This window comes from Micropterus salmoides, unplaced genomic scaffold (assembly GCF_014851395.1).
Source record: "Micropterus salmoides isolate LMB-PRFRI ecotype aquatic unplaced genomic scaffold, ASM1485139v1 Ms_hic_scaffold_2, whole genome shotgun sequence".
Taxonomy (NCBI): domain Eukaryota; kingdom Metazoa; phylum Chordata; class Actinopteri; order Centrarchiformes; family Centrarchidae; genus Micropterus; species Micropterus salmoides.
The window spans coordinates 20361120-20386515 of NW_024041150.1; the positions used below are offsets into that span (position 1 = coordinate 20361120).

General features: G+C 40.5%; 1 protein-coding gene across 1 annotated transcript in view; it reads left to right on the forward strand.

The window, feature by feature from the left end:
* Nucleotides 1-25396, forward strand: part of LOC119911902 (sodium/calcium exchanger 1-like) — a 42902-nt gene that overhangs the window by 16947 nt on the left and 559 nt on the right. Inside the window, exon 11 of the mRNA XM_038730883.1 lies at nt 23823-23929. Within this exon, the coding sequence (XP_038586811.1) occupies nt 23823-23929 (107 nt within the window). The remainder of the gene's footprint in view (nt 1-23822; nt 23930-25396) is intronic.

A 25396-nucleotide genomic window follows, 5' to 3' on the forward strand; every position in this document is an offset into this window, starting at 1 on the left:
TGTGCGGGCTTAGTTACAGTTGCTAAACAATGACTGGACAATCGATGGGAGGGGGTTCAGCGAATGGTCAGTTTGGAGAAATCTCATCATGCATCTCAGACAAATAACACCATTCCACTGGCAGCCGTCCACTCATCACTTGAAGAAGACAGAAGCTGTTACTTTGTTTTCTAATGGGATCAAAACACCCCCTGAAGTGCACCAGTCGAATTACCACTTCACAATATTGAGCTTTACTGTAATCCCAGCATCCTGCCATGTTGCTTTATGTGTTAATGAAGCCCAAACACAACGTCTTAGTGTTTCTGACAAAGCTGTCAGAAGAGCTGTGATCATACATTAGCTGCTGGTGAAGGAGAAGTCTGCTTGTAAGTTTTAAACAACACATTCTCCCTTTGGCGAGATGTTTCTTGGAATTAAGAGAGAGAGAGAGACGGAGGAAATGCAAGGAAAGTGAGAGTGTGAGCTTGTGTGTGTGTTTGTGTGAGTGTGGGTGGGTGTTTTTGCATGTCACAGTGCTTGTAAAGTGTTTGATATTTGCAACCTGTTTCTCCGTCTGTCACCAAAGTAGGGTGACTAACCCAAAGCTGTTCCCAAAATAAAGCATCCTTTGAACTCCAAATCCCCAAGAGCTGCTCGCTGTACGTGCGCATGTGTGTACAGGGCGTGTGTGCATTCAAGTGTGTGTCTTTCTGTGCACACACAGTACAGATGCATTCATGTTTGTGTAAGAGTTTCAGTTTGTGTGCTGCTGCAGGTGCATGTTTGTGTGTGTCAACAGTTTGCTGCATTACCTCACAGTCATGTTTGCTGCTCATCCAGTGATTGTCATGTCATCTCTTCCTCTTACCACTGCGCACACACACACTTCACCATCTTTAGCATTCTCCAAACAATTAGCATGTCAGCACATTGTGCCCCTACTGCTTATCAGCACTCTGCTTAATAAACTGTTTATTATTCTATTGAGATTAAACTGGTTTTAGCTGCTTGGATTTTATTCCTCAATGTCAGTGTGTTGAAAGTCTGAGCATGAGTTGCTTTCAGGATGTGACTGAGCTGATAAAACAGCTCAAGTGCTGTGCATCATGGGTAATGGCGCAATTAACCGATCATAAAGTAGAAAAATACACATGTGGTGCTAAAAACATGCTATTTTAAGATGTTTGCATGCTGCTTTGTATGAATCTCACATGTTTCAATTGTCAAGCGGTGGGTTTGTCACAAACACAGGATGTATTCGGGTTAGTTAGTATGCATACTGCTTCCTGCTGGGCATATTTATGCAGCAGAATTGGTGTTAGAAAATGCTCTAAAACTCTTTAACACGGTTAAAAACAGCCTCTGGTAATGTGTCTAGCAATTCTGTTATTTTCAAAGATAACTGAACAGACATGATTGCAGCATTTTTTCCTACCATATTTGCATGAGATAAAAAAATATTTGTTGCTTTAATGTTGCTTTAATATAGAAAAGGAAAAGAATACAAGGAAACTGACACATACTATTATAAAAAGAGGCGAAATAACTCACAATGTCATTAATGGTAATTATAACAATAATACTAGATTTATTCAATGAAATAAATTCTTAAGCTGTGTAAAAGTAAATGAGCAGCTTGTTGATTTGATTGATCTGGGGATGCACCGATCCAACTTTTTCAGTCCCGAATGCCGAGGCCACAATAATGCCACAATAATAAGTGGTAACCAGTAAACAGGTGGCTGATTAGAGACAGAGTTAGTGGGTTATTGCACAGGAATTGTTCCTGTGTGATTATGTGAGTGACTGCTGACATGTCTGAGATCTATTTCAGCATCAGCCACTATCAATTTTTTTATTTTTTATTTTTCTGCTATCAAAGCAATCTGGCCTCGGGCTAGATATTATTGCTGGCGGGCCAGCTCTGGCCCACAGGCCGCCTATTGCCAACCACTGCTCTAGGGTTTCTTCCCTGTTTTTGGACTCGTTGACATTTCTTTTTAGTTGATAAAACAATTAATAATCTTTTGTTTGTGAATATACTGTATTTGTAATCCTTCGTCCCATGAAATATGTCATTTATTTTGATATTTTTTTAATAACCTTATAACCAGTTATATAAGGCATTCAAGGTATCAATCTGTTGTCTTTTCAGCTGCACACTGTCTATGCAACATATTTTAAGACATCAGCTAGATATTTTAATCAGTCACATCTCATCTCACAACTGATCAGTGCAGGTTTAAAGTATTTATCTAATATAGAAGTACACTCTTAGTAGTACTCTTTAAGCTTCATATAACATTAGACAGTAGGCACATATTTATTGTGCATTTCAGGACAGTTTTTTACTCCCGCCAGTTGCATTGCGCTCTCTGATGTCTTTTCCTCTACACGCCTTACATCCCTTCAGGTTCCAATAGCAGCCCGCTAATGGGAAGATACACACTTTTATCCCCCCAGTTTCCTTTCCTCCCTCCATCTCCCCTTTTCTCTCCGTTCTACTGGAGAACATCAGTATTCCTCCGTCTCTATAAGGATGACAGGGTTTTCTTTTTTAATTCTTTTCCTGTTTGTTGCCTTAGCAACTTTTGATCCCTCACATTGAAAGCACAACAAAGAGGAGATGACAGAAGAATAGAAAGAAAGATAAAGAATAAAAGGGAGAAAGAGTAGGGAGTTTGTTATTTTCTTTTGAGGATTTGTTTTTCTGCTGTCATGTGTTTGCACTGAATGTTTAAATGCTAAGAGGCGTATGATTAAACCCATTTTCTCTCTCATTGATTTCATGTTACTCCATTTCTCTACTGTTTTTTGTCAGATTCAAAAAACACTACCACTGCGAGTATGTTCGTGTATGAGACACACGTCCATTGTCTGTTCTTTAATTAGTGAAGGAAAACATTCTTTGGCCAAATGGATTATGAAAATTAAAGAGTCAAATCACATTTCGGCATTGTCATGGTCTGCCTGACAGAGAGAAAGACGGAGGGCAAGAAGAAATAAAGACGGGCTGGAAGACAGAGGCGGGAAGCAACAATATAGATGGAGAAAAGAAGAAAAAGGGGGAAAAAAGGAGAGATAGAAAGCACACCTCCTTTTTCTTCTCCTCTCTCCCCTGCCTCTTCTTGTTTCTCCTCCTTCTCCGTGCTTCTTGACTTTCTTCTTTTTTGCCTCTTCTATCTTCTGTACTTTCTCTTCATCTCCTCTAATGTCAGAGCAGTCAAAGTTAAGTAGCTTAAGTCAACATCTTAAACAACTGTGGAGGCTTACTATGTGTGTGTGTGTATGCACTATGTCATGCGTACGTGCGAGTGTGTGTTATGTTTCAGCTGTGTATTGAAATCGATGTGGCAGCTGCCGTCTGTTGTTTGCCTATTGATGTTTTTCCGCCGTACTACAGTAATTCAACTGGCAGTGTCTCGCACACACAGCCGCAGAGTACCCCTGGCTTCTTCTAAACACAATTTTAACCTATTTTTCAATCCCCGCCTCTGGCTCCTCTCTCTTTGTCTTTGCATCTTTGTCTTGCAGTGCTGCTGTTTAACAGCAGGAAGTCTAGTATTGATTTGTGGGTCTCAGACAGAGCCAATAACATGACAGTTAAAGCAACTGTTAAGGATTTTACGTAAGTAGTTTAGACAGGTATATTGAGAGGTAGGATGTCGTGATGATAAAATACAAATCAGCTTTCATTTGCAGCAGCTTTTGACTTCTAACCCCGCTGCTTCTGTCTCGATGTCTGCGTTTTTACCCCTTATTTCCTTTTCCTCCCCCCCATGCCTCTCTCTCTTTGTTATACAATTCTGCCATTTAGCATCCCTGTCACTCCCTGTTCCTGTTCTCTCTCAGTCTCTCTGTGTCTCTCGGTTTGTAGTTCTTAGCCCTGCATTTTCCCCTGTGGTTGTTGTTTTTTTTTTTTAAGCACTGCAGTCCCAGCAATTTTCTCTGCCAAGCATACACACACTCACACAAACACACCCTATGGTCAGAGTCCTGCGCCCACATGCATGTACGCACATACTGACTCTTGCCAACGCATCCCTGTGATCAAACCCCCGTGGACTGCACACACCCTGTAATCATGGCTCGGAGACCTACCCTGAGCTGCGGCAACAGGCTGCCGCTGCCCTTCCATGCCCATGATTAGAGCCTCAACAGGGGACAGAAACACCCGCTATAACCCCCTCTTCTCCCAGCCCTGAGCTTCCCTGCTCCACTGGCCTCCACCCGGCGACACCGAGACCACATTAAAGGGCCACAGTGCTGGGTTCACTGACCAACAAAGCTGGGGTAGAAGCTCCGGGGTGGGTCAGCTGGATTGCCACTGTTCTGTTGATTTGGTTTTGACTGCAAGTTTGCTCACAGTTTTTAAACAGTTTCTCTGAATTAACCACTGCATTTGTGTTATGGGATGGTACTGCAACATGGCAGGCCTCTTATGAGTTCATCAAAATCATTATTATTATAATAAGGCCATGTTTGCAATGACTGGTAGCCTGTTTCACACCCGTGCCCAGTCTTGTTTTTGAAAAAAGACTAGGTTTCCCATAAACCCACATCCTCTGTGTGTTTTATGTTTCTTTCATTTTTTTTCCTACAAAAAAAGCTGACGTCTTCTGCTTCTTTGTTTTGTCCGACAAATGGTCCAAAGCTTGGCGCCAAAATTAATCATTTTTCTTCATGAAGTCTGTCATTAGGAAAAAAAACACATTGACTGGGTTGTATGTAACAGTGTGTAAATATTGATCTGTGACATACAATTTATTTAATTTTATTCATGTCATCAGTGCGGTGGCTGTCACATCTGTCTGTGTGACCTCTGTTTGTGCATGATCAGATACTGCTTCAACGGCAGTGTCAATCTAATGAAGTGAAGAGAAGTGATAATGCAGCCTCAGACTGTGTGGTGCTGTGCCATGGCAGGGATTATCCAGTATCCAGCATATATAAGAATATATAGTATATATAAGTATAGTATATAGTATAGTATGTATAGTAAGTATAAATAAGAAAAATATTCTGATTGCAAAAAGCGGTGAATGCAGGTGCAATCAGGTGCAATTGCATGATAAGTGCTTGAATGACAGTTTTTAGGAATTTAATTTGAAGAGAAATATGGTTTATGATAGGTGGTTGGATTTAAATGAAATAATTTCCTTAATGGCTGGTCACATCAGAAGGTTGCACAGTGAAATTTGTTTGCACATCCTTGTGAAATAGTTGGTTCTACAAGATTTGTGATGAGGTCATAACTCGCAGGGCTAGTTGGTGAACCACTGTAGCTTACTGCTAACATGCTAGCTAGCCAGGGCATTGTGGCAGTCAGTTACAATGACTCTCTGAACTTCTTCTATTTTCTCTGTGCTGTGCCATTTACTCTCCCATTTTGCATTTTTCATGCTTCATTAATTTAATGAAGACTTTTATTGCTTACAATAAAACAATCTTGGGCCATGTAGCAATGTACTTGTTCAATGATGTACATGACAGAAAAAGTTGCTGTCAAAGCTAAAGAGCTTTCAGCTGCTTACTAACAGGCAGTTAGCAAACTTTAAACTTCAAACTTGCTTTTATTTAGAAGATATATTTGTAGGCTGCGTTTAGCTTAGTTTATTGAGCACGCGTCCCATGTACAAGGCTCAGTCTGTAGCAGCCCGGCACTGAAGGCTCAGTCTCTTTAAATGAAATTATTTTGTCACAAAGGTTTTCCATTTTAAATTTGCTGTGTCAACACAATATTAACTTTTGTCATAGTAGATCAGTTATTTAGTTGATCAAACTGCTAATATGAGTCTCACAGAAGATATCGATCCATTAGCCTCTTGCATCAGTCTAGTAGAGGCCCACCAATCATGACCGGCGACCTGTTTTGGGGCTCTCAGCCCCTACATTGAGAAACTTGACTCTGACATGATGAATGCACGCTGCTGTGGAAGAGTGATGAGCAACTTCCTGACTGCACTAGCTCAGGGTAATCTGGTATGATACACACACAAACACACGAACACACACAGCTCTCAGTGATGTCAGAGTGATTAAATCACTAATAGCTTGCGGAGGAGACGATGTGACTCACACAAGCTCTCCATCGCAACTCACATCTCTCACCCTCCCTCTCAATACTCTTTCCAATACAGTTCTTCTTCTTCTATCCATCTGACTCCATTTAACTTGTTGCCCCTTTCATCTTTCTGTCGCCCCAATTTCCTATGCTCGCCCTCTATCGTCCTCTTCATCCTGCTTTCTTCCTTTATCTTCCTCTAGCTCTCTTCATCTCCATCCTATTAATCTGATCTGCCCCTCTTTCCTCAACATCCATCTGTCTCTCACTCATCCTTCCTCTCTTTTATTAATCTCTCTATTTCTTTTCGCCTTCCACCTCAGCTCCATCCATCAGCCCGCCCTGTCATCTCTTCACTTTTATTCTTCCCGCCACAGATATCCTCTCTGTCTCCCTCTTGATATATCATCTTATCGTACGCCCGTCCGTTCTTCTTCACCTCTTTCGCTCTCTCTTTTGCTGCATTGCTTCTTCTTGCTGCTTCATCGTTTGCCCTCCATCTTTATCACCCTTTTCTCTTGCCTCCTTTCAATTTAATTCTTTTTTTTGTGTGTGTGTGTGTGTTTCTGTGCGTAAATCTTTAAAGCAGGTGACGTTTGAACAATGTGTGTTTGAAGGAGAAAAATAGGGCTTAAGAAAGTTTGTCCTATGCTTTTAAAAGGTCAGTACATACAAACAAACACGCACATATACTGCATGCACATGCACACACACTCCAGCTTTTTTTATTGGCAGTTATTAGTGTACTCTATGTCTTGTGATTATTGATGACTTCAGTGTGCCAATAACACATTGCCAATAAAGCTCACTGTAGATGGTTTTAATGGTCAGTAAACACAAATGGGGGGGAGAATAGGAGGTGAAGGGTAAACTGGAGAGAAAGAGAGAGAGAGATACGCATACAAAGGAGAGAAAAAACATGAACACGACGGAGAGATGCATTTAAAAATTGTGTGCTGTGCTCTTGAGAGTAGATTAATCGAAGTGCATATAGAATGAAGAGAGAGAAGCAAGACAGGATATGAGGAGGAGGAAAAAAGAGTAAAAAAATTGACTTCTTTTAATTAAATCATCGTCTTCTGCAGTGGTTTAATGACACCCGATGGGAGAATTAGCCCAACTCCTACTATTCTAGGTAATGGATGGACTCCACAATTTCTTTTGCAGATTTGTCAAAAATTTGCACAAAATTTGTATGGAGACTTGGCTACTAGCCACATTTAACCACAACCCACGCTGTAGCCAGAGACGAGTCACAAGAACTGTGTTACTCTGCTATTTCGTACAGAAATGTTGCTTATCAAGAAATAGCTTTTACATGTGACTCCTCCCAAAATCACACTTTTTTTATTCCTGTTATACAAAGAAGCGAGAAACATTGTTCAAATAAATCAGCTTTATGTATGCTTTTGTAATAATGTTAATCAATACATACAAGATAGACAGGTGCAAAATACAGCTGGGAAGTGGTTTGGAAAATTTCATACACTTTTATAATTTATCTGTATTACAGTACCACTTCATGCACAGTAATAATCCTTGTGGCTCATTCAATTTCCCTCCTCTTATTTCCCCTGATGGCCAAAAACCTCATGACCTCCAGGTTATAAACACACTTGTGCAGGTATTGTGAGTGATAGATAAAAGACAGATAAGAGAGACGGAGGGGACACAGGAGGAGAGTGAAGGTGTCGGAGAAAGACGAATAGGCTCAGGGACAGGCGGTAAATGAGAACACAGGAGAGAGAGAGAGGAAGAAAGACGAATGGACCAAGGAGGGGGGCGAGACAGGAAGACAGACAGACGGTGTTGGAGGGGGAGAAAGACAGATGAATTGCTGGGAGAAAAGACAAGAGGGAGAGGAAAGGGCAAGGGGAGGTGGAAAGCGAGAGAATGAGAGCAAATGATGACTACAGGGAGGGAAGTAAAACAAATATGATGGGAGGAAGAGAGGAAGGAACAATGGATGAGGAGAGTAGCTCACATTTGGCGAGGCCAACTGTTGGCACCATGGGTGGAGAATTGAGGGGGTGAAGAGGAGGGAAAGCAGAGGAATGAGTGGTCATTTTTCCTGTGCCAGGGGCAGGGAGAGAATTACAGTGTGAGTGTGTGTGTGTGAGTGAGAGCCTTTGGCAAGCAGCAGCATGTGAGCTTGGCATCGGTCAGCATGGAGATATAATACCCCACTGCCTGACGGCTCTCACCTTGAGCCACTAAGGCTGGTCAATCAAGCCAAGGCGTCATTACACAGAGAACAGCTTGTCTATATTTCTGAGGAGCATTCATTTTCTAACTTCTAACCTTTAACTCTTTATCACACAGTGGCCATCACAAACCAACAATCCGAATATTGTTCAAACCCACTTAAGTTTAGTTTAAATTCTAGTGTAGATCAAGGCTGGACTACCCACTGGGCAAAGTGGGCATCTGCTCCATGGGCCCAGAACTCCAGGGGGCCCTAAATGCTCCAGGCTGACTGTGTGTCAAGTGGTTTGTGCTAGTTTAATAGAAAAAATTAACCCATACCTGCCAGCCGATTGGAATTGAGAATTTGTTGTGTCTGTGGTACAAAGCATAGTATTAACCGACATGATAAGGGTCTTAAGGTGGGTCTTGTTTTATTACTTAGTCTTGATGGGGGTCCATGTATCTGTAACCTTTATTATTTCAGTATTGTACTTAGTTGTAGCATATTCCTGAACTGATTTGAGTTTATTCATATTATCTGTGGCCAAGTAGTTTTCCAACATAAAAAACTTGTGATTTCTGGACAAAAGTACTGTGATGGTTTTCTAAAATACTTAGGAAAGTGATCCAACCAGATCTGTTCATGACAATCTTTGTTTATTCTGAGTTGACAAAGGACTTTTTTGTATAGCCACCTACAAGCATTAACATGGGGTGGCGTGATTGCGTCATATTATGCTCATTTTCAGGGTGATAATTATATTTAGGGGTTGTACCATAACAGGTTTACATGGTTTCATTTTCAAAAAACACCATATTTTTATCATACTGCACATATATTTCACCCTGTGTGTTGACAGCTACATTTCATCTACCGAGTGAAGCATCTCTCTCCCATATGGTGTTTTTTTGGAGTTGCACATGCGCAGTACCTAGTTAAGTACTACTAGCCAATAAGAAGCAGAGAAGAACAAGTCCTGACAAGCAAAGTAGTGTGATCCAAAACAAAGCCATTTCTGCCAGTTACCATGACTTTAGTTCAGCCGCAGGGGCGTTTTTAGGATCTTGAAACATTGGGGGCTTAGCCCAGCTTATAAAACTTCATATCTTCACATAACAATTGACCCCCCACACACCCACCCACCCCAAAGTTAAGTCTGTAAAGCAGTAAAGCGACAGTAAACGACAGTAAACATCCTCTACTTACACGGCACAACAAAACTCAGAACAACACTATTAACTGTCTCATTTTGATGTTGCTAAATTGTAATGTCATGTGTCTAATTATAATAATATAACAACAAAACTGCGATAGTATGAACAGGGGGGGTCTGGATGTACTCCCCCAGGAAATTGTGAGTGTTAAACACTTAATTTCCTGCATTGTGGTGTTTTTCTGCACCAATTTCTGCCTTTCCTGCATCAATTTATTGTGGAAATTATTTATGTACAGGGACACACAAAATTCAGGTGTTGCTGAATTGTGGCAAATATTTAAGAACATTTGGATATTTTATGACCTTGTAACTGATTATTTATTTCCATCTTAAATGTACAATTGTACTAATGCCTGCTTTGGCCAAGACACTCTTGGAAAAAGAGTTTTTCTGATTTAATAAAGGTATAATAAAAGTATTTAAAATCTAAAACTGTAACAGAATATAATGCAGAGCAGCTCTCAAGCATTCTGGGTTCCTTTCAGGTATGTTTCTCCTGTAGATCAACTTTTAATATTATCACTGAATCAAAACACGCAGGCGTGACGTGATTCAGTTATAACCAGGGACGTGCACAGGGGGGTTGCTCTGGTTGCCCGGGCAACTGCCCGTTTGCCTTTCCTGACTCAAGTTGCCCTTCCGACTCGCCCTTCCGAGAAAAAAAATAAAAAAAAAAAATAATCGCGATCGCAAAGCCTCATTCACTTCCATTCGGGCACCGAAAGTGAAAGTCAGTAGGGGAAGGGCAAACTCTGTTTAAGTGGCTGCACTGCTGCAGCGCTGCCTGCACGTCAGTCGATTCTGTTCCCTACCGGAATTCCTGTTTCCTTCCTTTATGCAATCATACTACAACAAATCATGCGTAGTTTTGCCCAGTTACCATACGTGATACGTACCAACAGAAGTGAATACGAGCTAGAAGCGCAACTGAATGTACGGGAAGCCAAAAGGTTAAAAAAGGATTGTATTTTTTTCCGACATCTAAGCGTTTTTTATTTAATATTTTATTAGAAGCGAGTTTTCCCCATCTGTCAATTCAATCTAGATTATTTATTTTCAAATAAAAAAAAAAAGGAAAAAAAATAAAAAATAATAATGATTAAAAAAAACAATAAACAATAATATAAGGAACTCTTTTTCTCATATGTATTTTGGTGACATTTATATTGTTAATACATTTTGGATACTGTGTTTAGTGCCTTTTTTCAGGTCAGAGCAACTGCCCTTCAAAATTCCTGTGCACGTCCCTGGTTATAACCTATTTTAGAGGTCACTTTAAAATATCAGTTTTGCTGCCCAGCCAACTTTTGTTGCCTGTGCCTTTTATTATGGAGATGTTGCCGACCAAACCGCTTGCTTTGCAGTAGCACAGGCTGCCAATACAATGTGATTATTCCTGAAGCATCTAAATAATCTTCACAACGCAAAGAATTATTGTGGCAGTGACAGGAGAGCAGCTCCTTGTTGAAGCAGGTAAACCTGCATACAGAGGAAGCTGTGCGTCATGCGTAAAACCCAACAGGACTGTTTTACTCACCATGTTCTCTCTCTCTCTGAAAGAAAGATCAGTTTCACCGGCGACATTCAGTTTTTGGACTCACCATCGGACATCGCTATAAAACAAATAGTTACCAATGTGTATTAAAGAAAAGAAACGGGCTAATGTCCAAAGCGATGCTCTGATCAACAACAGGACACTTTTAATATATATCTCAATCAATGCAGTGATCGTCTGACGTAGATGTTACAGTGTGTAGGCTTCATTTGCTCTGCAGAGACTAAAGACGCTTTGAATGCGCGTCAGTGGAAAGTGAAAGTATTTCACTTGTTAAAGAGCGACGCAGGCTGCTTTCCAACACGGTCACCAGTGCTATGGTGTGCACTCACTAGATTTCAGTTGTATTAGTAGAATAATAAAGCCTTAAACTGAAAAGATATTTGCCTAATTTTCTAAATGTTTGCATCTGCCCAGCTCTGTGACTGTGACAAGCGCCCGACCAGCGCGGTTAATGAAGCAAAATGCAGATTACAGACTGGTTAAGCTATAAAAGGTATGAATGGAAAATGTAGCGAAATTAAGAGTAGGCCTACATTAGATGTATCCACCCCTGCTGCAGACATCATCACTGCTGCCTTGAGCTAGACATAACAGCAGCACAAAAGAAGAAGCTGACCAACTTTTTTTCTCCCTCAACATTTCTATACATTTTGTCCGCGACTGATGTTGCTTAGTAAACCGCCTCCTATATGAGCCAGTTCCGAAATCGCTGGAGCCAGGAAGGCAATGCGAAATAAAACTTTACATTAGGAAAGAGGGGGGGACATAACATAGATTTTGAAATGAAATATGTATAATGCCTCCTCTGCCTATCAGGTGATTAAACTCACCACATATCCACACAAGTTAATTTCAGCGCCTCTGATAAAGTGCAGCTCACAGAGCTACAGCTGGATCATCTTATGAGGGGAGGCAGCAGGCCGACGTCTTGTCACTGTGTGCTGCAGCTCAGTGCGTTTCCCCACCAGTGTTTTTGGGGCGTGCCTGAGTAGCTGCTATAGGCGAGCATTATGACACAATCTAGATATAAGATATATAACACAACAAAGGAAGGGAAATTATTTTGCACTTCAATAAGTTTCTCTTATGTTGGAGATCCTATAGTTATAAATATATCAAGTACTTTGGGATACATTTGTGGGCAATGTGGATGAATTGATGGACAAGACACATAGACACATTTTATTATTTTTTTTACAAAATGCAGCCATAAAAATATTGACGTCTTGGGTTTGCATATTTCCCTCAGCTCACTCATAAAGAATATACAGTATATGATACTAAACCATCGCCCATCCAAACTAGTGAAACAGGTTTTGTCATTGTGACATTCTTCAAACAGCTTGGTTCTCCATGGCAGCCCCCTATTTGACCAGAACATAAATATATGATGAGAAGCGTTAAAACATACATGAGAACCGATGAGATGAGAGAAACAGACAGAGAGGGAGGAGGAGGATAAAAGAACAAGGGATGACTACGGAAAAGGTGGAAGGACGGGTGCCTGTCGCTCATTTATCTCTGTTTGTCTGTTTGTTTTCAACCCTGCTTTTTCCACCCACAATAAAGATGGAGAATGGATAGGGAGCGGTTATGATTAAGTGATGTCTGTCTCGTATTTATGTGTGTTTTTGTCTATTTCTCATTTTAGTCTCTTTGTTGTCTTTGTAAATCTTTTTCCCTCCTTGCATTTTATGTGCGGCATCTTTGGCTTTAATCTCTCCATCTGCTGGTCCCTGTTTACTGATCCATCCTTCATCCTTACAGTCATTGGCGTGTTTTTTTTATTATTTTGTATTACTTCTTTTTCCATTTCTCCTTTTTATTTTCTCTCCCAGGCCGTTCTTTCTCTTCTCCTCCATCCTCATTTCCATTCATCTCTATGTGCGTTTCTCCACTGTAAAAAAACAACAACAAAAACTGATGGCAATGTATAATTAAAAGCTGCTAAAATGGTAGAGGGAGGGCAGGACTAGCAGCAGCAACGTTTAAACAACATTTTCTGAAACACATCAACAGTGTACGGTATCTTGGTCATCACCATGGCAACCGCCTAATGACAGCTTCAAGCTGTCAACCATGTCAAGCTAAAGAGTCTGGGATTGATGTTATGTACATGTTGTGCACAATATGGCTTTTATGCAGTGATAAAATTCCAATAAAAGACACAAAGGTTTAATTTTTCATTAAAAAGTCCAATTTCACTGTCAGATAGTTCAAAACTCTTTTGCCATGGTTCACTGATTATGAAAAATGAAAAAAATAAGAAAAACGATAAAACACATTAAGAATATCTGGTTTTACAAGTACAGGTGATGCAGTAGCTGTGAAAACGTCTCTTAATTTTTTGCTCACTTTCCACAAAGTAATCTGAAGGATTTAATGAATCGCTGCTGTGTAAATGAATAATAATTTTTCGAACAAACTAGTTGTCACTGTTTCATCACATCACACCATTTTCAAGGAATTAACTGTACCCAGTGCTTCCTGGGTAGAAGATGGGCGACAACACAAGCTGTTACTATACATATATACTATGTAAACTATTACATAAAGTGTTTGGTCAAACCCCTGACCCATGATGAATGGGCCACATCAAAAAAAACCTGCGAGAGTCTGGGCTGATGGCAAGGCAGTCTGTCTGCCTTATATGATTGAAGTCACGAGCCTCAGATCTTGAGCTAAGCCTCATACTCTCCATAGTGTGAATCTAGCATGCAAATTGGAAAAAGGTGGTAATGAAGTATGCATTGCTGTGAATATGTTTTACAGTTAATTATGCACAGATACATAGGCAAATACCAATTCACTTCCATTTCCTCAATTTGGCCACTTTGCAAATTTCATTCAATTTTAATGCCCTCACACTCCCTGCTTCTTTCCTCCCGCTGTTTAATTTTTTCTTTCGCTGCCTCTTCAAAACTGTTAAGTGCAATCTTGTCCTCATGAGATCCTCTCCAAGTAACACATCACACACACGGCTGATAGAGAAAGAGAGGTCGGGATATGCACACATTGTCAATTGGGGCACATAAAGCAACAGAGACAAGCACAACACTTTCTGCTCAAAATATATTTCTCAAAAATATGGCACCAGAAATAGCATAAATATCTGCTGATTGCAGTCTGTCATTTTCTAATGCCACTCCTCCAAACGCCTTTGGGAACCCCAATGACTGTACACGGTAGTTGTAGTACAGTCTAAGCACTTTAATTGAAAAGAGGAGGTACAGCGACACAACTATGACCTCGCAATGGATGAAAAGAAAGCTGGAGTAACATGTGCAGTAGCAAGGCAAGAAAGACACAGGCGAACTGCAATGAATTTAAACAAACTTTTAATTTAAATCAATGTATTACATTTTATGCCGAATTAATTTGAAGGTATGAAGAATTAATCATTTGTTGGACACAGTGTATGTAGAGTATAGTCACAAAGTCTATAAAAAAATAAAAAGCACCACAAAGTGAGACGCTGCTAACAGCTTCCTTTCTTCTAAACGTACTTCACATTAGTGTACAGTCTGGAAAAACTCAAGACTAAACCATTAGCATGTCTAATGGGTCAATGAAGGATATAAGAAATACAGTACATCATATCTAATGAAATGGCAGAAGCAGTAGTCGTGCTTACACGCTTTCTCAGCTCAGTCTACCTTCATGTGGTCGACAAAATCAAACCTCATCAATCCCCCTATTTCACACCAAAATCACAGTCTGTCTTTCTTTCCTCCATCGTCTTTAATCCCCTCTTCCGTCCCCTTTCCCACACCTCCCTGTTTTCTCCTTCCACTAGTTCTTCTCTGTTCTTTCTCTCTCCCCTTGTTCCTTCCTTTTGTCTTGCTGCATGCTGTTTTTCTCTTCTTATTTCTCCTTTTCTTTTTGTATCTGAGCCTCTCATCTTCCACCCTTCATTTCTACTGGCCTCTTTTCCTGTCAATCTTTTTCTTCATTCTCCAGTGGTAATTACAGTACATCATGCAGAATGTATGCATGATCTTGATTTGTGACATAGTTAAATCCTACGCAACATTATGCAGATAGGATTGCATCACTATGCCTGTATGTGTACTATCCAAGACTAATCAAGACAGACTGTAAAATATGTAAAATATATGTGGTGTATAAGTGACTGAGATTTGAGATACTCTTCTTCTTCCTGTCGTCTTGGTTTCTGTGGCAACCATACATCCTCCATGCGGTGAAGATCCTAGCACCCTTCCTCCCTTCCTTCCTCTCTTACTTCCTCTCTCATGTCTTGTCTTACTAAACCTTCTTCCTCTTGTTCCTGGATGCCATGCAGTAAGCCTACAGGTTGGGCTGACAAAATGGAGGCTCACTCAAATCGCTCTCGCAGCCTCCATGGGGTGGATTGAAGCTGGATTTATGTTTCTCCATCAAGGTGTTCTGGCCGTTCCTCCATGCAGTGGATGGCTCTTATGTCATAATCGGATTATGTTCAGTTAGGAGCTTCGCGCATTGATCGCACCATCGCAACACTAGATGGATATGTCATCCATTATCAGGTCAGGCTGTGCATTCGAACTTGCATGCTCATTCCAGTTTGCGGGGGCTTTGCCAGCTAGATCACAAGATGGAAATGTGTCTAGCTAGTAAAAAAAGTCATCTAAAAACAGAACCACATAGACATATAAATGACAACATCAATATAGAGAATTTCTAGGGACAAACATTGTTTGCCTTATGAAACACTGTCCATGATCCATGCTGAACTATAAGTGTCTTCTTTCAAATCTGGATCTTCTGGATCTGAATAAAGACATCGGTTAGTTCCTAAAATACCCATCTACATCTATCAGGAGCCAGTTCTCGCCTTCTTACCTTTAACGTTGCTCCATGTTCCTTTGCATTTTGTACCGGCATCTTACCTCCTATTGTCTGTGTTTATACATTTTTTTAGCATGTGTAGCAGCTACGTCATATAAACAAACACCAGCTGTGCCAACAGCTTCAGCAGATTAGTCCCTAAAATGCTCTGAATGCAGCATGATGTGAAGTCAGTTTGGAAGCTCTGTCTGATGCACGTTGAAAATCCTCGCAAAAACATGAACATTTCATATTCATTCAGAGTATCGTGGACTTCTAAGAGGTAAATATGCAGGGGCGAGCTCATGATGCCCTGGAAATGTAACCTCTTCCCTTTTGGTGGAGAACCAGACAGTGTCATCCATGTGTCATTTTAGGTGTCAGAGGGTCACTTCTGCCCTGAATATATTGAATTTCCTGTGTGAGAGGCAGGAGAAATCTCTGTCTTTTCTTTTTCCACTGTTTCTTCTTGCTTTGTTTCTCTCACTTTATATCCTGGTCTTGTGCCCTTCTTCATTCGCGTCCTTATCTTCTTCTTCTCCCTTTCCATGTCTTCCGTTGTCCTCAAACCTCAAATCATCTTGTGCGCCTATCTATCGCTGTCATCCCACACACACCAGAGATGCAACTTTATTACTCACCACAGCTGGAGACCACTTAGCACGAGTGTATGTGTATGTGGGAGAGGCAGAGTGTGTGTTTTGTGCTGTTTCTCATTATGCATTCCATAATATTGTTAAGAGGGGTAATACCTCTCCCTTTATGTCTCACTCTCTCTGTTGGCCTCCCTCAAATTGTTTTGTTTGTGTTCCCTCCACTCAGATGAGAAGAGCTGGATGAAGGTTTTCTTTCAGCCTACCTGCTCCTGTAGAAGTGTGTGTGTGTGTGTGTGTGTGTGTGTGTGTGTGTGTGTGTGTGTGTGTGCGAGACAAATGGAGGAAGATTCAGACCAACTCATATCATTTGATCGCACACAGCTCTGCTATCTATAGAAACTTAAAAAGCTGCTGTCGCTCAGTATCCCTCTATGTCCAATGGTAGCAGTTTTCACACCTATTTATTTACTTTTGAAGTCCTTCCTGATAGTGTGACAGCATAGACAATGACAACATGTTTGTCATTTTAGTAGAAAGAAACTTAAGTCTTTAGATTATCAGTATTGCAGTTAATCAAGGTTTTTGAGTTTTCAGTATATGGAGTATATCAAAATGTTATATAGAAATGTTTGGTGAACTGTCCTAAAAGCCAAAACACAGTAACTACATATCATATGCCTAGAGACCAGAAAATAATGATTTGACATCTGGTATAAAAAAGTAGCCTTACAATGCCTTAGACACAGAAAATTATTGAGAAAACATAAACAAGTAATTACAAAACAGTGCTAAAAAGTGAGCTGTACTAACTGGTCTCTGGCTGAGAGGGACCTGGATGCAGATATAATTGTGGACCTCTGCAAGACAATTCGCAAGAAGCACCTCTGCAGTTGACAGGAAATCTCACCTGATCTCAGCAGCGGGGAAATAGAAAAGACGAGAAGGTGGCCAGGCCTCACTGATGTCCTCTGGCTGCTCTGCCTCAACTCTCTGTGATTTACAGAATTTCCTGATGGACAGACAACTTTACCTGTTGCTAACTGTAACTGCAGTTAGCTAGTTAACTTTGTTAGCTGCGCAGCTCACAGTCCTATTGGCTGAGCCTGATTAGATTATTTTATTGGTCCAGTTTATCAGTTTAAATCAGTTGCATCTATTATTTAAAGGCAAATTAAATGTAATATGATAAGTGTGATAAACTGTAATGTGATTATAATCTCACAAACTAAATGTCCTTTTTTTATTCAAGCCCAATATGCCATCCCCCAACTGTATCATTTTGCAGTTTTTCCTTTTGGACTGTAATCAAATTACTGTAGCCTTATCCTGTTTTGTTGCTGTTGTTGATGACTATTATTATCCTGGTTGTCCACTGAAGGTCTCCTCCTCCTCACTCTCAGTTTCTTTTAAAAAAGCAGAAAGGACAGCAGTCTTTGCATTAGAAAAACAGTGGCTGTGTGGCTTGCGTCAACTATAAAATTTTAAGGATCTCAGTTTTACTGTGTGTGTGTGTGTGTGTGTGTGTGAGAGAGAGAGATTTAGAGGTTCCGCCAGAAGCAGAAACAGTAAAACTGGAGTGTGTATATAAATCAGCCTCACTCAAGAAAATGAGTTGTTTGCGGTTCTCAAAAATGCTCTCGCTCACACACACGCACACAGACACACACACAAACAAACACAGCTTCCAGTGGTGGTCAGTCAAAAGTAGAACTGGAGCCAGAACAAAATGGAAAGAGATGGAGACAGAGATATAAAGAGGGTCCATGTCCATTAAGTAATGCGATGAGGTCTCAGCTAATCAAATCAAACTGTCGCTCACTCATTCACTTCTATAAGAACTTTAGAGCCAGATGCAATTTAAAACTTATCCATTAAAGTGATTTACAGCCCACTTGATTCTGTTTGGGGCTTTTCAATCAACAATACCTTTTGTTGACCTTTTTTCACTCTGCCACTCTCTTTTTTTTATCGCTGCCTTTTTCGGTCTCTATTTCTGGCGGTGCAAGTTCTGTGTTCAGTGAATTTGTGGTGTGTGTGTCTGTGTTTTGTGTCAGTCGGTTGACAGACCGGGGCTGCTGTCTGACAGAAGAACTTTCTGGGGAGCAGGTGTCAAAAAGTTACAAGGTAGAAATACAGAGAGGAAACGAGACATGGAAAGGGGGAGTGAAGACTCAAGTAATGCATTGAATTTAGGATTGTAAACGTGTCGTGTCTCCACATATAAATCAAGGAATGAATCACAACCCTGTCAATGTCGGAGACCCCTCTTCAAATAGGTTACAAGCAAGCGTTTACAGATGTTTCTGGTGGTTTCGCTTAAAACTAATAAGCCTATTTTTTCCATGCTGGCATTTCACTGCCATGCTGCAACGTAACACTGTCAGATCGCCGATCAGTGATCTCAAGTAGCCATGATCAGACAATATGAAAATAGAGAAGATCGCCCAAGCCTAGTCTGTAACAATGTTCAAGACAATTTATCCAATAGTTGTTGAGCCATTTGACTCAAAATCACAAATGTCAACCTCATGGAGGTGCTGGAAGTAAAGTCAGGGGATGGTCATTGGGATTCATTCCCTGGGAACAATGGATAAAGTATGTGTACCAAAGTTAATGGCAATCCATCCAATAGCTGTTAAAATTTTCCAGTCTGGACTGATTGACAGACTTTTGCACCGCCAGCATTGCTAAAAGTGTGTGATCATGACAATCATAAAAAGGTCACGTCATGACTTGCAGCAAAAGTGTTAGCTAATCATCCTAGTTAAAATTTGTATGTCATGTTTCATAATTCCTGCATCTTTGCTTTCTATACATCAAGACTCACAATGGAAATAAGCCTTGGACGATATCGAGCCACCCTCCATTTTTGTAGTTATCATTAAGTGCCCTTGTCATAGTGTCAAATAAACTTAATTAAACTATAATACTTGGCATCATAAAGACACACACTAGGCCCTGGATCAAGATCGATGGTCCCAGTATTGTTGCTCTCAAGTAAGTCATTTTGGAGATTCACACAAACACCAAAAACCATCAGAGAGGAACAAGTTTACAAACACTACATAACTGAGCTCAGAAGATGTTAAACGCCTAATTCATGACATCAATTACGGGTATGTTTACATGAATAATTGAAGACTGATGCTGGGATCTATTCGAGCCTCCTCCTATGACCATGAGCAGAATAAGCTGTTTATAAAGTGGATGGAGGGGATGAGTTTAGGACTAAAAGAAAACCACAGAGGAAGAATAGGTTTATGTGATGATTAAAAAAAAAGTGAGAGAGGAAGACGAGGCGAAGAAATGGCTAAAAGAGAAGAGACGGGCTGAGACAGAGATGGGGAGAGGAGGGCACAGATGGGAGTGCTGCTACAGCCAGCACCAGCTATGAATAATGAAAGCTCTACAGTCAGTGTGATTGTGTGTGTGTGTGTGTGTGTGGCTGGCTGTGTGTGTGTGTGTGTGGCTGTGTGTGTATTACATGTGTAAATTAGTCAGATTAATGCATACATATGTTAATGGTTCCCCAGGTGTTTACCAGGAACCTGGTAATATCATGTTTGTGTGCACTGAGCTGAACAGCTTGTGTTTGTGTTGGTGGGGTGATGGAGCAGTGGATAAGACACATGCCTTTGGTGTGAGAGACCCGCGTTTTCCACTGTGATACACCAACGTGACCTTGAGCAAGACACTTAAAGGGGACCTAAGATATTGCATTGTCTTCGGATTGGCCATTGTCTAACGTGTTTGCCAGGTTGCTGCAGGGATAGGTCTGCATGTTCTTTTGTGGGCATGGCCAGCATTCTCTGTCTGGTGCAAATGACCATATTTGGAAATCCGGCTCGGAATGACATCATACCGAGCCATTAGCAGAAAAAACAGTTCAAAACAGAGCATTCGGATCAGGGGGATATCTGAGGTTTTGGCTCACAGGGATTTCTTTTTAATACTTTTACCTCATCATTTGAAACTTTGGCCATGTTTAATATGAACTGAATATGATCTGACACTGTAACGTTGTAGAAATGCTACAAAATATGAAAAAGTATAATAGGTCCCCTCGTTGCTCCAGAGGCATGCTACCTCTGACATATAGAGCAGTTGTAAGTCGCTTATGGTAAGCTAAATGTCAGCTAAATGAATAAATGTAATGTGTGGAACAAAGTGCAAACATCATCGTCATGTGATGTGCAACATGAAAATCATGTTATGTGTAGTATCCACTGCCCATGTTCATTATGGTTTTAGATTATATGAAGTGTCTGTGTTTGTATATTTAACAGAAATTGTAAAAATAAAGTGTGTGTGTGTGTGTGTACTCTAGTCCCCCTGAGTGTGTATTGAGTTGTAACCATAGACTGTATAAAAAATGTACATGCATTACTCGCACTCCTCTTTCAACCTCTCTCTGTGTCTCCTTCTTCACTCCTTCCCTTACTCACCTCCTACTCCTCTATGTACATCCATTTTTCTAAACTCCCTTTCCTCCCTCCCCCATTTCTCTCATTTCTCCTTATCTCTTTCTATCCTCTTGTCTCTGTCTTCCATCTCACTGACAGTTTGCTATGCCCTGCACCCCTTAGTTGCTGTTGCTACACCTGTCAATCTTTTCATTCTAGCACGTTGCATATTTTAATTTTAACTGATTACGGAGGCAAATATTTCACTTGCAATGCTTAGTATTAGTTTTGGATAATCGTTGCCTTGGCTAAGGGGTTTTGTAAACTGTCATTTATGTTTGGTTCATTTTTATTTAACTCAGTATTAAAATAAATTGTTATTCGAGATATTAGGCAGATGTCTGGAAATGGTTAGGGAAATCAGCTAATATAAGAGATTTTTAATTTCTCACCTTCATCTTCCTTCCCCCTTATTCTCCACTGAATGGATTTGCTTGTATTTGTTTGTGTGTTTTTTCGTCTTGCTTTTCAGCTGACAAAGCAATGCTTTCATATGTTTTCCAACATTGTTGAGAGTTGGCCACTCAACCTGATGTGATGCTGGAGAAAGAAAATCTGGCCAGTTTAATCCACTGTTGCCGTGACAGCTCACCAATGAAAACAATGCACTTCCACTTCTCCACACCTCCATCACTCGCTCACAATGACACAACCAGGTGGAAAAATACTCTCGCTTCCTCTCTGCCAGTCAGATACAGATGGACTGTTGAGATGAAGATTATATACTCTGTGTGAAACAGACCGGTAATACACTTTTGTGCCCTGAGCATTTTAAATTGGGATGTTAGATTAGTTTTTATTCATAGTGCAGGCATTATCAGCCAAAACCCGTTCAAAGTTATGTACCGACACCACTTACACTGCAGTGATTCTGCAATGCAACACTGCCTCCAATATTATGTTTACATATTACTAATTACAAATTGCTGCCTGAATTATGTTTAGCGGCAACGGGAGGTAAGACTTTGACATCAAAGACCAAGGTTCACATCCTGCGGGTGGGTGGGTTTAGGCAACAAAAGCACTTTGGTTTAGGTAAAGAAAGAGCATGGTTTTGGTTAAATGTTATCAAAGTAAACACATTGTGTCTGGTGTTTCAACTCTTTACTTAACATAATTTTTCCCTAACCTATAAAGAAAAATGACAATAATGCTTTGTTTGTAGAAGATACTGAATTGCAAGAACACATATTGAAGGATAAACAAATGAAATATGCTGTAAGTGAACATTTTACATATGTTGTTCTGGATGAACTTGGCAGATGTGTTCATTAGAAGCCTTTGTTTGGTATTATGTTTACCTCGTACCTGTTCATTGTTGAAAATTAGTAGCATAGATATGTTTTTATTGTTTTATTTCTAGGTGACAGGGTTGCACACTGCGACAACGAAAGGAAATGAAGGAGACCTACTATGCTTTTCCATATTTTATGACTTATCTACAATATTACAATGTTGGATGTTCATGTTAAACATGGCCAAATCTTCAAATAATAAGGTTAAAGTATTTAAAAGAAATCCCTGTGAGAAGAAATCTCAGATTTCCACCTGTTCTGAACATTCTGTTTTCAACAGCTTATTATTATTATTCCATATATGGTCATTTGCGCCACACAGCTACATTCAGTCTGTCTGTACCGCTCAGCAGCAACCATAGACTGTAGCTAAGAAGTGGACATAGTCATTGTGACGTCACCCGTTGGTTTGTGGACTGCCGTTTTGAAGCCTCGAGTTTGGCCCCTGTTGGCCATTTGATAGAATGCAGGTTAAAGGGACTTCCACATTGGATTCACATCTCTGACTGGAAGCTTCCCGCTTGGCAACAACAACAGCTTGATAACATGCTTTAGGTCTTGGCCAATCAGAAGATCAGCTTTGGGGGGGGGGGGGGGGGGGGGGGGTCTTAAAGAGACAGGAGCATCCACAGCTTGTTTCAGAGAGAGGCTGAAATGAAGGCCTACATGAAGAGGCAGTATAAGATAGAAAATTATTTCTTTTTTTACTTTGAATCATGCAAAGCTGCCATACAGGAGTCACAGAAGAACAATAAAGTCTCCTTTAAAGCACTTGTCCACTACTGTTAGTCTCAACACAAGCTTCTTAAATCATGTCAAGTGTGCCTGTTTTTCACTTTACATTTTGAGTCAGTAGCATATACTTGGGAGTTTACTTAAAGCATAGGACTGACAGGGTGTGCCATCCATCTTTCTTTCCACTATTTGCAAATTCTTTCATCTTCCTCTCTCTCAAAATACATTAACCGATCTGATAACAATGCCATCTCACCTATTTCTCACTCTACTAAGCTCACATGCACACATTGTTATTTTTTAATATCCCCACGTCTTTAATAAAATCAATTTACTTGTTAAGGTCTCGTTGCAGTACGCATCCCCTCAGAAACTCTTTGCGCTGCATTTTAGGGTGTTCTCTGGGTGCTCCTAATGGAAAATTTCTCAACTGTGGCTGTGCTGCGCATTGCATCGCTGTCAGTTTGAGAAAATTTGAGGGCCTGGGGGGAAATAAGCAGTCTCATCTAGTGTCCCACTGAGCAACGTCAACCCAGGCTTCAACCTTCATCTTTGCAGAGGCTCCTCGTCATTTTCTGCAAGAGAAAACAAAAATGAAATGTTCTTTTTTGTGGTATATCCTATTTGTTACTTAAAGCTAGCTAATAGGATAGTCTTGGTTAATGAGGCAGTCCGCACCCATGCAGCTGTGCTTTGTGTGTGAGCCCCAGAAATGACCTGCTCATCAGGTCATTTCAGACAGATTACAGCCTGACAGGGTGAGACTCTGAGTTTTAATAGACTGTTCAAACACACTCGCTATGAACACTTCCTTATTATGAGGGCGAGCATACAACTGAAAAGGTTAATTATCATGAATGCACTCGCTGAGCTCATCTTTCTCTTCACTTTTTAACAGGAAGATCATCGAGGTAAAGATTATCGATGATGAAGAGTATGAGAAGAACAAGGCCTTCGTCATTGAGCTGGGGGAGCCCGTTCTGTTGGAGATAGGGCAGAAACACGGTGAGCAATCTTGGTTTTATGTGTGTGTGTGGTGTGTGTGTGTGTTGCGTGTGGCTGTTCAGAGAGGCCATCAAGAAGCCAGGAGAGGGACCAGGAACAAGGAAAGTGTGACAGACAGGATCTTTATTTAACCACCACAAGATTCTCAGCCCTCCTGCACACCTGTCTCTAGCAGCCAAGAATCTCGCCGGTCTCCAACCTATAGACTGTGGTCATTATTGCAAATAATTCTGTAAACTAAGTAGCAAAAAAGAGCATCTTGAACACAGCTTGCAGTTTGTTCCTGCCTAATGAACTATTTTGATCAAGTTCCTTTCTCAGTGGCAGCTCTGTCTTGCCGTTTCCCACTTTCTGAATCCACAGAGTTAGGCAGAGAGCCCTGAAATCCATGAATCTGAAACATCTAAGCCCTTCAACTTTTAAGAACATCGGAAGCTTTAGTTGAACTTTTAAAAGGCTCATTACAGCAGGCGGACAGCTAATCTCTGGCAGGTGACTCAAGGCTCAAGAGAACCATGAAGTAGTTCCTGCAGCTTGTTCTGTTCGAATGAATTTCCACAAGACTTAAAGCTTACAAGATGAAAGAAAAGACAAAAGAAACGTGGAGGACCTTTCCTTGTGTCCTTTCAATTTAAAGATACATGTTCATTCTTCCTCTCCCTCACTAATATATTCTTGACTGCAGCACTGTGTGTTTGCATTTTGTGTCATCAACGGGATAACTGACTATACATACAACTAACCACTAACACACTGCTTCTCAACCTTCTCAGTACAGAACCATCTCTCTCTCACTTTGTGGCTTGGCTCTAAATGTCAGTCCACCACTTAGAAATACTGATGGATGGATACTTCACAGTTTCTACAGAAAAACTTCCTATATTTATTTTGTTATAATTATGCTATGCTTTTTGCTTTTTTACAGAAGCCCTAAGCAACCATCCATTCAAATTTTTTTTACTCCATTTTCCCGCGATAACGGGCTAATTTTCTCGAGATAACAAACCATAGCTGAATACAGGGGTCAGCAGGTGCTTTTCTTTACAATAATTTCAGATCACTAATCAGTGCCACTGGCTAGCTCAGCTGGTAGAGCACAGGACTTGTAATCCAAGGATTGTGTGTTTGACTCCTGCTCTCAATGATCTTCTTTTGTGTGTTTTTATTATCTTCTTCAGCAAATTTGCTATGAATAGATTCAGGGGAATCCAATCACACATTTATCGATGGCTGTTTCAAAGGTTTGGAAACAGCCGTCAGGAAATGTGTAACGTTAAATGGATTCCCCTGAATGAGAAGCGCAGGAATTTCCTCTGCCTAGGAATGGAAAAGTCCATTGGTTGATGGATTGGACCAATCACCGGGATGCACACAGTCCAGCAGCAGTCCTTTCATAAGAACTTTGTTGAAGAGGATGTAAAAGATTTATTTTTAAATTTAACACACAATCCTGCAACTATGAGTCTT